Source organism: Schistocerca piceifrons, chromosome 2 (assembly GCF_021461385.2).
Source record: "Schistocerca piceifrons isolate TAMUIC-IGC-003096 chromosome 2, iqSchPice1.1, whole genome shotgun sequence".
In the NCBI taxonomy this organism is placed as follows: domain Eukaryota; kingdom Metazoa; phylum Arthropoda; class Insecta; order Orthoptera; family Acrididae; genus Schistocerca; species Schistocerca piceifrons.
The window spans coordinates 858,786,109-858,801,653 of NC_060139.1; the positions used below are offsets into that span (position 1 = coordinate 858,786,109).

The 15,545-nt window shown below is 40.9% G+C and overlaps 1 protein-coding gene across 1 annotated transcript in view; it reads right to left on the reverse strand.

Annotated features, from left to right (window-relative positions):
- Positions 1-15,545, reverse strand: part of LOC124775060 (NFX1-type zinc finger-containing protein 1-like) — a 439,199-nt gene that overhangs the window by 203,802 nt on the left and 219,852 nt on the right. The window contains exon 9 of the mRNA XM_047249854.1: positions 1,010-1,325. Coding sequence (XP_047105810.1) covers positions 1,010-1,325 — 316 coding nt within the window. The remainder of the gene's footprint in view (positions 1-1,009; positions 1,326-15,545) is intronic.

The window sequence follows — 15,545 nt, forward strand, 5'->3', positions numbered from 1 at the left end:
CTGGTTTTAATGATGCGATCGCGCATTCTGAAAGAGAGTGGACATTTAGTTTCACCTTTATGCATGCATCTGCGTGCTACAGATATAACAGTGTCTGCAGAGGGCGTGGATTTCAATAGAGGACACTCCTGTGACGGCCGCCAATGTGCATGTGTTTCTGCACCAATTTTTGCTATAAAGCCGATGCCGGGAACTTGCAGTCTCTAGTGGAGGACAGTCACCTGAAGATGGACGGCTGATTGCTAGCTGAAATATTGTGGCACAAAGTCAACATCATCCAGCTGTAATTCTGAAACCTCATCGAATAAAGGTGGACCAATTAACACAAATGGATAGAAACGTCACACTAAACACATTACTACCAGCCATTACTTCATCACAGAAAAAACTGATTCAGAAGAAATAATAGCGGGTCAATTTCAACAAATGGAATGGTTGCAACACGATGAAAAAGCTCGCGCCAAGCTCCAGACATCATCAACTAATACAAAAATCTAGACTATGCAAAGTACAGAGTGGCTTTGCTTCTAGTGGGAGTGCTGTAAATTATGAACTAGAAATCATACCCATACTAGAAAATCATCTTTGGCACCATTGCTACAGATGTTGCTGTTGACACTTCTTGTAGGTGTTCTGTGCTTTTACCTTTTGTAATAGTTTATGTAACATTCACTCTGTGTGAAAATAAAACACTTTTTCTCTTTATTTTCAATCCATTATTGTTTTTTTATTCAAGGATTAAAAAACAACTGTCTTCACAGTAAAAATAGTAGACAGTAGTCGTGCGTTTGTGAGTTGTACTTGTGTGTGTGTGTGTGTGTGTGTGTGTGTGTGTGTGTGTGTGTGTGTGTGTGTGTGGTCTGCTTCTGGAGAAGCACTATTTGTTTGAAGTTTTGCAGGTGTATTCATTCTGTCTGTCAGCAACTAATAGCCCCCTCCATGTGGTGAGTAGCAATCTGTCCTGTTCATACTGTTCACATCTAAATTAGGTTTTTAATACACAACCTACCTGAAGGTGATCTGGATCATTTGCTGCATGGCAGTTTAACGTACAGCTATGACCACAAAGTAGCCTGTCTTCACAAGGAAATGAACACTTCACATTTTTAACATCTTGAAAGCAAAGTTTCTTTGCTGTGTGTTTACATGGTTCCAATACAGCTTCCACTACTTCCTTGCAATGATACTTGGTAATATCAACGTGACATGCTATTGTTGTTATATGTTGACATGGAAGCACCTTCTCCACAGATGTTTCACAGTTTCCACAGTCTTCGTAACATTTTTTAAGGCACTTGTGACCCAATGGACACTGTTTTGGAACCCTGAATAATAAATGGAAAGATTTTAAAATTTCATTAAATAATAATAATAATCTATGTTGGCAGTATTTTTGAAAATCTACAATAAATGGATGAACACACAATGTAACCACATCACCAGCATACAAGTACTTGGCATGATTCACCTTATAAAAAAAGTGTAAACTTACATATAACCGACGTACAAGTTTCAAAATTATTGAAAACAAGGAAGAAAATGTACTTCATAAATCTTTTTCAATGAATAATAAAAATATATTTTATGGTCCCAGGAATCAACCTGGGAAGAACTCTCGGCTCTGTTAAACGGGAGTGAAATGCATAGTTGGCACATTCATGTAGGAGTAAGAAAAATGGCACATTCATGTAGGAGTAAGAAAAATATCACCTACCTGTCACCGTCAACATCAATTCTCTCCACACGGTAGCTGAGACAACAGCTTCACGAAACACATTTTGATAATGGCACCATAAGAGAAAGCATTCATAGATCAAAATGTGATGAAATCACGGGACTACCGGATCTATAAAGCATAACCGGATCAGACAGTGATGAAGAATGTACCTCATTAAGGCGTTCATCATCAACAACACAATAGCAAACTTCAGTCTCCTTCTCATCTATGCCCATGCTCCCATCAATAGCTCGATAGCAAGAATAAGGAGGATACTGAAAAAATATGGTACCTCTAGAGAGAAGTAGAAGAAACAATAGATATTGTTCTTGAACATCATACAACTATCACAGTGAGGGACTTCAATGGTCCAATTGGGAAGGAGAGAAGACTCAAGAACACAGTCGGAGAGTTCACAACCAAAAAGAAGACCAAAATGAATGGAGAGCAACTCACTGACTGCTGAAGAAACTAGAAATATGACCAAAAATCTGCACCACTCAACCACCTTCCCAGGAAAGCTAAGACATGAGAATACCCCATTAGTCCAGATCCACTTGTATCATGTTACTTTAACAGGAAAAGAAATGAGGAAATGCTCAATGTGAAGGTATTGAAAAGTACTACCACTGATTCAGACAAGAATCTGCCACTGACCAAAGCAAATTTCATTCCACTCTCAAACTACTAAAATAACAGCTGCCATAAACCACGAATACTGGATTCAAACCAGCTCATTTCCAAGACGACAATAATTTCACTGACGCCCCAATTAACAACAAGGATAAAAAATACAGAAGGCCACGACTGATGCTTCCATCCCACAGACCGAGAAGAACATTTATGGTCGACAACAGCATGGATCAAAGTGACTGCTAATTACAGAAGCTTCCAAATAACTGGGAAAGTCACACCCAATATTACAAGAAACACTATGAGACAACACAACAAAGATGTTTTCGATGAACTGGAAACAAACTTCCAGACAAATGATGCCAGAGATCTTTACCAAACTATCAACTCACAGGCCAGACCTTTCACCTCTGGAGACCAAATGGTAAACTGAAACTTACTAATCAGGACTGCATGGCTGATCTAACTGAAAATTTCGACACACTCTTCAATTCAGATGAACCTGAGAAGAAACTACACTTTGAACTTATGATTGTTAATAACTTAGATAGTCTCCCTTCCACGAACTAAAGTGGAGATCCAGACAATTATTTTCAAACTCTAACCTAACAGAGTTGCCGGATGACATGGTATCATAGTGGAGCTGTGGAAAGGCGCAGATAAGAAGACAACCCACACTATTCCTGGCATCATAGCCAAGATCTGGGAGTCACAAGATTAGAGCGTTAATAAGACTCTGACACAGGAAAGTATCAAGCCAGATTCACGAAATCAAGATCATGTGCTGAATAGGCATCAAACCTCAAAACCACCCCTAATATACGAGTTACATAGCAATCTTTTCTAGATTGCATGTGGAATGAATCAAATTATACATTAAGAGGCAGAAGCAGCCACTGCAATATACCAACAACAAATTAAACTAGAATAAATCTAGTTGCACAGAGAATTATGGGAATTACTTCTAAATTACTTTACATGTGCTTATTAGGGGCAGGGAAAGTTACTTTGAAAAAAAGTCATCGATGCTTCTGTTTACCCTAATAATCTGCTGCTTTTGCCTAATAGTTTAAACAAAACATTTACTTTGCACAGACAGCATAGATATAATGGCAAAGTCAATATCAGTTTAATACAAAGCTTATAGTTACACAGGAATTATGTCCCCGAGTTCAAATATTTCCAAAAATTATAGCTGGAGTTGTTAAAGAGGTATCTGTTTACTACTGGCAACACACTATAGACCATGCATGGCAACCAGCTGCCTGCAACCAAGATATGACACAATATTAGTTTCAATACAGCCCTCAAAAGAAATTCAAGAGAGAGTCAGGTTCTTGTATTGAATTCCGTGTGGGTCACATTTTCAGATATTCGCCATTCTGTTGTTCACATTTTTCCAGTGCGGCTTTTGTATATTACAGCTGATAAATGCTAAGTTTGAGCAATAATGACTTTTAAATTTCTTAAAATGGACAAAGAAATGGTGGTTTAATGTATTTACAATTACAGATACAACTCATGCCTATCAAGATCAATCACCAAATGTATTTTCAGACAAATATTTAAAAAGTGCCTGCTAGTGGTGTCTGTGGATATCAACACACTAAAATTCAAACACTCCAATGACCTGGTTGGGTTGGTTTGGTTATTTGGGGAAGGAGAACAGACAGCGATGTCATCGGTCTCATCAGATTAAGGAAGGACGGGGAAGGAAGTCAGCCGTGCCCTTTCATGAGAGGTTAGGATTTACTTGTGTGTCATGAACATTTTTCTTTCCTAACGCCACCATAGCATTTTTTCAGCATTTGTTTTTCAGACAACTGTTGTAAAATGTCGTAACTAAAGAAACAATGTTCACGACACATAAATAAATGAAAATATCTGAAGATGGGGTGAACATAAAATGAATGTACATTCAAAAATACATTTTGAGTGTAATTTGTTGGCCTGGCATGTCAAGAAAGTGGTGCCATTCGTATCGGTATGTTATCCCATGATCATTAATGTTGTGAGCTCCAGTTTTGACATCATGTGCTAGGAGCACTGCTGTTGTGTCACATGGCGAGCCAGCCCACAGGTCACCAAAGGTTGTCCATGCCTGTTGTAGACATCTGCAGAGCATAAAACTCAATTTTGAACCCTAGATACGGATGTATCAATATGCATGCGACATCATGTACCTAATATGTTCCAAACTGCCGCACATAAAAACGGGATCTTTCAGTGCTCAAACCTTAGGTTCTATTGGTAATAAAAAGGTAGGGCCAAGTGTATCAGACAGCCCTTGGGCTAGGTAACATTTATATACCCAATAGAAGGATCACCTTAGTGTCACTGTTCTACAATACAGGGTCAAAGTATGACTATTACGCACTTCCTCCTCCTCAGGCAAATGGAGCAAATCGGTTGGCTTTTTTTGCATTTGATGTAGTCTATGGTGTGCTTGATGGGAATTAATGTAGGCACCATTAGTTCCCGGGTGATTCGATGGAAAACCCCAAAGAAGTGATTTTTTGCCATATTTTTGCTGTCTCCCCCAAACCAAAGCTGAGCTGAGGATTCCAAGACAGCTACACACAGCAAATGGCCGAAAATTTTATGATAATATTATGAAAATGAAAAAAGAAAGCAGGTGTTGACAGATGTGAAAATTACCGAACTATCAGTTTAATAAGTCACAGCTGCAAAATACTAACGTGAATTCTTTACAGACGAATGGAAAAACTGGTAGAAGCCAAACTCGGGGAAGATCAGTTTGGAACACGTGAGGCAATACTGACCTTACAACTTATCTTAGAAGAAAGATTAAGGAAAGGCAAACCTACGTTTCTAGCACTTGTAGACTTAGAGAAAGTTTTTGACAATGTTGACTGGAATACTCTCTTTCAAATTCTAAAGGTGGCAGGGGTAAAATACAGGGAGCAAAAGGCTATTTACAATTTGTACAGAAACCAGATGGCAGTTATAAGAATCAAGGGGCATGAAAGGGAAGCAGTGGTTGGAAAGGGAGTGAGGCAGGGTTGTAGCCTCTGCCTGATGTCATTCAATCTGTATACTGAGCAAGCAGTAAAGGAAACAAGAGAAAAATTCGGAAAAGGTATTAAAATCCATGGAGAAGAAATAAAAACTTTGAGGTTCACTGTGACATTATAATTCTGTCAGACACAGCAAAGGACTTGGAAGAGCAGTTGAACGGAATGGACAGTGTCTTGAAAGGAGGATATAAGATGAGCATCAACAAAAGCAAAACAAGGATAACGGAATGTAGTCGAATTATGTCGGGTGATGTTGAGGGAATTAGATTAGGAAATGAGACACTTAAAGTAGTAAAGGAGTTTTGCTATTTGGGGAGCAAAATAACTGATGATGGTCGAAATAGAGAGGATATAAAATGTAGACTGGCAATGGCAAGGAAAGCGTTTCTGAACAAGAGAAATTTGTTAACATCGAGTATAGATTTAAGTGTCAGGAAGTCGTTTCTGAAAGTATTTGTATGGAGTGTAGCCATGTATGGAAGTGAAACATGGACAATAAATAGTTTAGACAAGAAGAGAATAGACGCTTTCGAAATGTAGTGCTACAGAAGAATGCTGAAGATTAGATGGGTAGATCACATAACTAATGAGGAGGTGTTGAATAGAATTGGGGAGAAGAGGAGTTTGTGGCACAACTTGATCAGAAGAAGGGATCGGTTGATAGGACATGTTCTGAGGCATCATGGGATCACCAATTTAGTACTGGAGGGCAGCGTGGAGGGTAAAAATCGTAGAGGGAGACCAAGAGATGAATACACTAAGCAAATTCAGAAGGATGTAGGTTGCAGTAAGTACTGGGAGATGAAGAAGCTTGCACAGGATAGAGTAGCATGGAGAGCTGCATCAAACCAGTCTAGGGACTGAAGACCACAACAACAACAATTATGAAAATGATAGTTGCTACTCACCATATAGCGGAGATGCTAAGCCGCACATAGGCACAACAAAAAGACTGTCAGCGAGCAAGCATTTGGCCAAAAAGGCCTTCATCGGAAATAGACAAAACACAGGCACACTCACGCACGCACGCAAGAGCCCCCCCCCCCCCCCCCCCCCCCCCACACGCACACCTCTCCTAACCACAGTCTGGCCTCAGCAGCCACAGACAGTGGTCGTGTGTGTGTGTGTGTGTGTGTATCTATTCCATATGCAGGCCTTTCTGGCCAAAAGCTTACTTGCTGACAGTCTTTTTGTTGTGTCAATTGGTGACATATCATCTCTGTTAGATGGTGAGTAAAAACAATCCTTTTCATAATATTGTCATTACTCCATCCTAGATTTTCTACCGTTTGAAATTTTTATAATGTGTTCTCAAGATCGCAATGTCAAACAACTTCAAAAATTTCGTTCATATCTTTATCTATTTCCAAGATACAGAGGTTCAAATTTACCCTGCTTCTACACATAAAACCCGGTATGAGGTTAAATCTAAATAATAAACAGCTGCAGCAAATTGCTCAAATTTTAACAGTATATTCTCTGAACTTTTATGTAGAAGAGCCATCTCTGTGTTTTCAAAAATCTATATCCGTTATTGAGAAATGCCCCACAAAGAGACTGCCTACACTACGTCCACCCTCTTTTAGAATACTGCTGCACGATGTGGAATCCTTATCGAATAGGACTGACGGAGTACATCGAAAAAGTTCAAAGAAAGGCAGCACATTTTGTATTATCACGAAATATGGGAGAAAGTGTCACAGAAATTATACAGGATTTGGGTTGGACATCGTTAAAAGAAAGGCGTTTTTCATTGCGACAGAACCTTCTCATGAAATTCCAATCACCAACTTTCTCCTCCGAATGCGAAAAAAATTTGTTGACACCGACCTACATAGGAAGGAAGGATCACCATGATAAAATAAGGGAAATCAGAGCTCGTACAGAAAGATATAGGTGTGCATTCTTTCCGCGCACTGTATGAGATTGGAATAACAATGAACCCTCTGCCAGGCACTTAAATGTGATTTGCAGAGTATCCATGTAGACATAGAAACTTGTTTTTTGGGTACCAAAACCCAGCTGCGGAAAATAGCTGTAATGTAGACTATGTTTTCCTAAGGTCCTGATCTCTAACAACTTTGAAAATTTTCTTCATATTTTTATCCGGTTCTGAGATACAGAGGTCCAAATTTACCCTATTCGCACACACAAAATACACAAGTAAAATCTGGTGTGGGGCAAAAATGTATTTTATAAAATGACATGTCTCCATTATCTTCTGGGAACCCCATGATATAGTACTGAACCACATGAAAAATTTTTTGCACATAAAATATGGTGTAAGAAATAAAATTAGTTTTGTGTTATTTCAACTTCACATAAGTAAGCTTTCTAAATTTTACTGATCAATACATTTCTTTTTACAGTAGTTGTATAAAGATGGGAACCAGCAGGAAAATGCTCCTATCAGAGTATGAAAAATCTGAATATGTTCCTGTTTATTTAAAAGACTCTGACAGAAAATTGGGTACCAGCTGCGTCATTCTACTTCTCAGCACCTTTAACTATTTTCCCAAAAATTCTGGCATGCAAATATATTCATGCTTTTTTACGCTGCGAGAGAAGAAGACATTGCCACTGGCATGGAGACGGAAAAGTAATAAGTACTGGAAGATAGTAGACAGTGGTTGTGTTATAGACAGAGTGATGGAGACAATGGCAGTGTGAGAGAAACAGAGGGACACAGTGGCAGTGGAACATACTTGACAGTGACAGAACATTGATACAATAAGACTAGGAGACAGCACCAAGGGGGGAGGAACCAAAAGAGAGAGAAGATGAAAGCTGGTGAGAACCCGTGATAATGAGTGATAGAGTATATGAAAATGGCAACAAGGAAAAGAGAGGGACAGTGACATTGAGAATAGACAGTATTGGTAGGAAGGAAGGAATGAGATATTAGCAGTTAGAGAGAGCAAGAGGTAGACATTGACAAGAAAAGGAGACTGTAGTATTAGAACAGAACAAAGGGGACTGTGGCTGTGACACAGGAGACAATGACAGAGAAACACAAAGAGACAATTACAATGAGCTGGGCTGAATGAGTGAGTGAGAAAGTGCAACTGGGAGTGGATGGCTAAAAGTGACTTAGAGCGATGGACTTGTGGGTGTGAGTGAGTTACAGCTGTGGGAGTTTGAGCTGAGATGCGTGTTAAAAAAAAACATGAATATGTACACATGCTAAAATTTCTTATACATGATGAGGAAGGTAGAACAAGGCAGTTGGTATCCCACTGTCTCCCTCCTGTTCTCTCTCTCACTACTAATGTCTCATTCCTTCTTTCCAACTGCTGCTAGATCTTCCCACTGGTCACTATCCCTCTCTTCCTCATTGTCACTGTCACATACTCTGTCTCTCATTATCACTGGCTCTCACCCACTTCCACACTTCCTTTTTCTCTATCCTACCCCCCCCCCCCCCTTTTTCCCATCCTCCTGCACTGTCTCCTTCACACTTTTCCTAGTCAGAGTCTTTTAAATAAACAGGAATGTAATCCCTTTTTGTGTGATCTGATAGGAGCATTTTTTCTGCTGATCCTCTATATGTTTATAGTATTTATTGGATATGCAAACTGCATCCGAAATTATTCATTCATATTATTACCACAAATACCATAAAAGAGTATACAGGAGGGAAGGAAAATGCTTTGAGGGGTGGTAGTTTTAATGAGTCAGAAGAAAAAAGTAATATGAACATAATGCCCTGTTCCTAATAGCTTCTGAGGACAAATGGAGGTGATAGTCAATGAAATACTGTTATCTAATGTTTTGTTTAATTATGTAAATTTTCTTACAAAAGATGTTCAAAAAGTCTGTCAACTGCAACGCAATACATAGACAGCTGCTGTATTGCTTATCTGAGCTCATTTGTACGGTCCTTTACTTCAGCACACACATGTAAAATAAGAGTGAAAAGTTCCTCCTTTGTGAAGTGCACGCTGAAATGCTCAGTAAAGGCAACACTACACAGTCTAATGTCACTTTGGTTGTATTTGCACATATTGCTGGTGAAGGACATGTGACTGATGCCTGTCATTTCCACACAGTTGTATGCTAGATACAGTTTAAGACAAGAGCATATTCATTTGAAGTTTTTTGTTCAGGATCACTAATACTATCTTTCCTCTTGATTCTCCCTCTATGTATTGGCACATAAGTATAAGAATCACTTGGTCCCTGAAAAGGCTTGGACAAGATATTTGGTTTACAATGTTACGCAATATTTGTACTGCAAGCTTCTGAAGACTGGACTTTTTTGTAACCTTGGATGAACTGCACCAAAAAAATTATGCCATACAACAGTACTCAGTGAAAGTATCCTACAAATCCTGTATGCTTGTCAACAGAATACGGAAGATGTCTAAGCACTGTCCTGGCGTAAGCTGTCGCCAGTACACCAGTCGGCAAATAGGTTGCACGAAGATCAATAACAGGTGCTGAATCAAGTCCACCTATCAGGAGAGAGGCCAAAGACAAACTCGCAAGTGATGTGCTGCCAACGCCCTCTCAACCACCAGTACTTAGATCGCTGCCACGGACTGGAGGGCCCAGAAAGTCACAAATAGTCAGTCGCAGTTGGAGTCACAGTCGTATTTGGCCGTAGTTACTAGCTCAGTCACTATTCTAGTTGGTGTCTGTCAGTTCATGGCACTGGCTATGGGAGTGTAATGTTTATAGCAGGAATTCGCCAGCAATGAGGCTAATGTGGATTATTAAGGAAGAGCTTGTACCACAACAACTTGCTTAGAGATAAGTAGCTTTCTGTTTTGGTAAATAAAGAACCCTGTTAATACATGTGTGCAGTTGTGTGGTAGAAAGAGGATGCCAGCCACCAAACATCATCCTCTCCTTGCTTTCAATGGTACAAAAGTCTTCAGTGTCAACGATGACACAAAACTGGCGGTGAGGATAATTCAGTGCAGAAGCAGATTTTGCTTGCTTCTCTTATGTTTTAGGCTGCAGGGGTGATCATTTTGCTAATTTGTTGTTGTGTTCTTGCCTGTATTCAAGGAGGGGAGCCGCAGAAGTAATCAAATTTTTCTTTTCAGAGGCCTTGCTTGCTTTTTTGTTATAACATATTTGTGTAAACCACGGCTACTACACCCCCTGCCCCTGTGCTTGGCCACAGACGACCAATGTGAAGGATCTAGCACAAATTTGTCAGTTCCAGAACCAAAAAACTGCTACTCTGCTGACGATGATACAACAACTACTGGCTGCAAAAGCCGCGTCGGCCACACAACAGAGCAACAAATCAGTCCAACAAGTGCCGCCGACCACCATACCAACATTCTGCCAATTTAACGGCACGGAAGGGGAATGACTTGAATACCTGACTCAGATCCAAGCATATTGTCAAGTTCATCATGTTGAAGGAACCTCAAAGCTACAATACTTTCTTTCAATTGCAGGGTCCCCAGTGTTCAGGTTAATAAAAAAACTATTCCTAATGGCGTGTCCCGAAGAACTCCGCTATGACGAAGTAATTGCTGCATTAACCAAGTACTATGACCAGCAAGTTCAAGTAGCTGCAGCCAGATATCAGTTCTTTTGCTTTGCCGGAATAGATGTCCCATCAGTGGTACACAGAATTAAAGGGCATGACTAGGAAGTCTAAATTTGAGTGTAGTTGTGGCAACTTTTAGAGTGATTAGAGATGCATTAACATTCAGTGTCTCAGATAGTTGAAAATGAGACAGATCTTAAAGTACTCTGATCCATCACTTCCTTTAGTGTTGCAAATCTTAGAGCAATATGATTCGGGTGCCATAGTGCTCGATAAGTTTGACCAGGTCCCGATTTGTTGGGCAGATTAGCCCCTTGCTCACGACCGCCCCAAGCAGCCACAACAACAAGTGCATACACAGATGCACGGACAGCCATGTAGACCGTTAAACAGACCTGTGAAGGGACTGAAGTCTTGCCCTAGATGTTTTGCTGGCCATAAAAGACATGATTGCCCATCATGTAACAAAAAACGTGGACAAAAGGCCATGTCCAAGCAGTTAGTTTGCAATGGCACAAACACACCAATTTTGTCCGCATCCAGGAAAAACAGGCTCATGCATGTGGAGTGAACGTTATGTTTTCCAACTCTACAACAGGTTCTCACAAAAGTAAGATTAAGGTTGTGCCTCCTTCTCGACCTAGTGCTGTGCAACGACGTTCTAACAAACTATTTGCCACATTACGAATTGCTGGCCATTATGTGAACTTTCAGTTAGACACAGGTGTCTCAGTAACTTTGCTTAATCATGCCATGTACAAACAGTTAGGCTCACCATGCCTTTCTAAATCTAGCAAGCGCCTCACTGCTTACAATGGACAGGAAATTCCAGTGCTTGGACAGTGTAGTTTGCCTGCCATTTACAAATACCACACTAGGACTGTGAATTTTACTGTGTTGAAATCATGAGACAGTGAGAACATTTTCGGTTTAGATGCCTTCATTTTGTTTGTCCTCAGCATCCAAGACAATATACTTTCCACATCGTCTTGTGACCCAAAAGACAGTGCCACTAGCTTGCTTACAGAATTTTCTGAACTGTTTTGAGAAGGCATGGGAAAAGATAATAACTTTGTAGTGTGTGTTGCATTGAAAGACAATGCACAGCCTAAGTTTTTTCAGGCCTGCCCCTTTCCATTTGCTTTAAGAGACAAAGTAGCCAGTGAATTGAAAGAATTGCTCCCATTCAAGCTAGTCAATGGGCAAGGCCTCTTGTTTTGTTGCCTAAGACTTCTGGTCGCCTTCACATTTCGAAGAGTGTGACATTTTTCAAACTGAACTACAGTACTTAGCTGATGTGTAACATTTTTCAAACTGAACTACAGTACTTACGTCATGTGATAAACAGTCAGGATGTGAACCCCATCCAATCTCATTTGCTTGCAATCTGTGACCTACCTGTTCCTCGCAATGTGTCTGGACTGCAGTCAGTACTAGGCAAGATGACTTACTACATTCGGTTCATTCAGAATTCTGCACAGATCGCGGCTCCATTGCATCGCTTGAGTCGCAAAAATCTACCTTCATGTAGACTAAAGGCTGTCAAGATGCATTTCAGAAACTCAAAAATGCCTTGCTCAGTGACAGATGTTTAGCACATTTTGATTCTTCCCAGACAGTAGTTTTGCAAATCAACACTTCTTCCTATGGAATTGGCACTGTTCTTTCACACAGAATTGGTGCACAAGACAGACCTATTGCTTTTGCCTCAAAGCTGCTCGATCAAAATCGGTGCAATTATTCTCAAATTGAAAAAGAAGCTCTCACTATTGTGTATGGTGTGACAAAATTCCATCACTATTTGTATGGTCGCCAGTTCTATTTAGTGACAGATCATAAGCCTTTGCAGTCCTTGTTTCATCTGTCAAAGCCAGTTCCTACATGCACTGCTCAAAAATTGCAATGTTGGGTGTTGTTGCTTCAGCATATCAGTATGGAAGCATGGCAATGCAGCTGCCCTATCTTGCCTTCCGACTGGCCCAGACTCTGATTTCGATGCATCTGCCACATCTTGTTGCCAAATCAATGTGTAGGAAACTGAATTGCTGAAATCTTTTCTCTTGCATTACAGAAAAATCGCACAGGCCACAGAAGCAGACTCAGATCTCAAGATTTTGTTGCATTACATTTTCATGTCTTGGCCTCGTTCATTGAACATTACCCAGAACTCAGTTGTGTGCTGATATTTTGCACGTTGGTGTAACATTTCAGTTCAACAGGTTGTGACTCTAGTTCAGAATGCCAGTGGAAAATTGCATGTGCCCATTCCCAAAGTGTTGCAAAATACTGTGTTGCGATAGTTTCACCAAGGACATTGGGGAACTGTTTTCACTAAACAGTTAACGCGATGCCACTGTACTCGGCAGGGCATGGATGCCCACACTAAACAGATCTCGTCATAGTGTCACATATGCGCTGAAAACCAATATGCTCCATCACAAACATTCTCAGCTTGGCCTAAGACTCAATCGCCATGGCAACAAATGCTCACACACTTTGCAAGACCAATTTGGAACACTCGTTGGCTCATTATTTTGCATAGAAGGTTTGTCACAAGTAATTGTGTTGGACAACGGACCACAGTTCACTTCATGATTTTAAACAGTTTTGTGAAGGCAATGGCATTCGTCATTTAACAAGTTCTCTGTTTCACTCACAGTCCAACAGAGAAGCAGTATCCTTTGTACACACTTTTAAGCGACAGATAGCCAAGCTTCACACCACGCATAGACAGGAACAGGAGCTGCAACTCTTTCTCGCTTCCTATCGCTCCCACCCAAGAGACAGACCGACACTGGTGGAACTTCTGCATGGCCACCACCATCAGACGCTGTTACACTTGCTGCATCCACCGCAGCATCCGGCACCGCCAATGGTATGCAAGTATAGCTTTGTGGAGCACTATATTGTTATCTTCAGGGTTTACAGCAACTGTGGGGGCTGGGAAAGAGGCGTGATCCAAGAACGCATTGGCTCTTCTATGTATTTGATCACACATCCCGATGGTTTGCAATGCCGGCACAAGAACCAAATTTGCGCCTGTCATTTGCCTCACGATTCTGCTGCTTTTCTTCACCCAGGTTCATGACCTCACGGGACCGCGCAGCCTTCCAGCTGCCCACTGGTGCCACCAGGGCATCCCAGGAGGAGCAGGATGACGATGCACTCTCAGCCCCACTGACCCCACTCACTAACCCCACTGCACCTGGACCCACCAACAACATCATCGATCCAGGACATGCCCTCAGGCTTGGACGTGTGCCCTGGCAACAGTTTTTTGGAGGATGTTCCTGTTGCCTCACAAGCCAGATGGCAGGGTACGGTTGGGAGCATGCTATCCTCCACAGTCATGGCTCCTGGCTCATCTCTACATTCCCCGGAGAGGGGGGCCAAAGTGCGGGTGTAAGCTCTCACCAGCGCAACGATCAGCAAATAGGTTGCACAAAGATTGATAATAGTCACTGAATCAAGTTTGCCTATCAGGAGAGAGGCAAAAGACAGACTCGAAAGCAATGCAATGCCAACGCCCTCTCAACCGTGAGTATTTAGATCACTGCCGCAGATCGGAGGGCCAAGTCACGCATAGACAGGCAGTTGGAGTCAAAAGTCACAGTCGCAGTTACTAGCTCAATCACTATTCTGGTTGGCGTGTAGCAGTTCATGTCACCAGCTACGAAAGTGTAGTGTTTATAGCGGGACTTGGACTTCGGCAGCATTGAGGCTAATTTGGACTATTACGGAAGAGCTTAGAGGTAACTAGCTTTCTGTGCTGGTAAATAAAGAATCCTGTTAATAGTTGTGTGGTAGAAAGAGGATACCAGCCGCCAAACAACATCCTCTACTTTCTCCCCATGGTACAAGACTCTGCAGCGTCAACAACTACACAAAAAGTGCAAAGCTGGCAGGACTTAGACTATGCAGCTACCAGAAAACCTCTAATAAAATTAGTGAAGAAGGTAACTGCTTTTGTCTGGACAGAACACTGTGAGAGTGCCATGTTAAAACTGAAATAAATTCTTACATGTTCAACTGTCCTGGCTTATTCGGATTTTACACTACCATGTGATTCTAACAACACCGTATGGCACTACACAAAAAGAACTTTGGCATTTGTTTTTGGAAGTCATTACTTTCATTGTTACCTATGCGGACAACACTTCACTGTAATTAATGATTATGTGGCTTTACAGTGGCTACTGAGTTAAAAAGATCCCAGTGGCAGACTTTTTAGGAGGACCTTAAAATTCAGTCAATATGACTACATAGTTAAACACAAGCCTGGCAAATTAATCAGAATGCAGGTGCCGTAAGAAAGAAAATTAAGAACCTACAAATAGACGATTTATTTGCTGGAGACTTAAAGAAGGCACAAAAATCTGATGCTGTGTGTAATAAATCGTCTAATTCACTGGATTTTATTACAACAGATGATGTTTTACCAAAGAAAGTTCCTCTTGGAGTATGGATAGTAGTTCCCAAGACTATTTTCAAGTGCATACTCAATGTCATGATAGCATACAGACATGTCATAGTGGTAAAAGCACAATGCATTCACACATTGTAGGCTGTTATTGGTGGTCACAATGAAAGAAAGGTGTAGATTACATTCAAAACTTTCTTCCTGACACTTGGAGAGTGCCTGGACAAA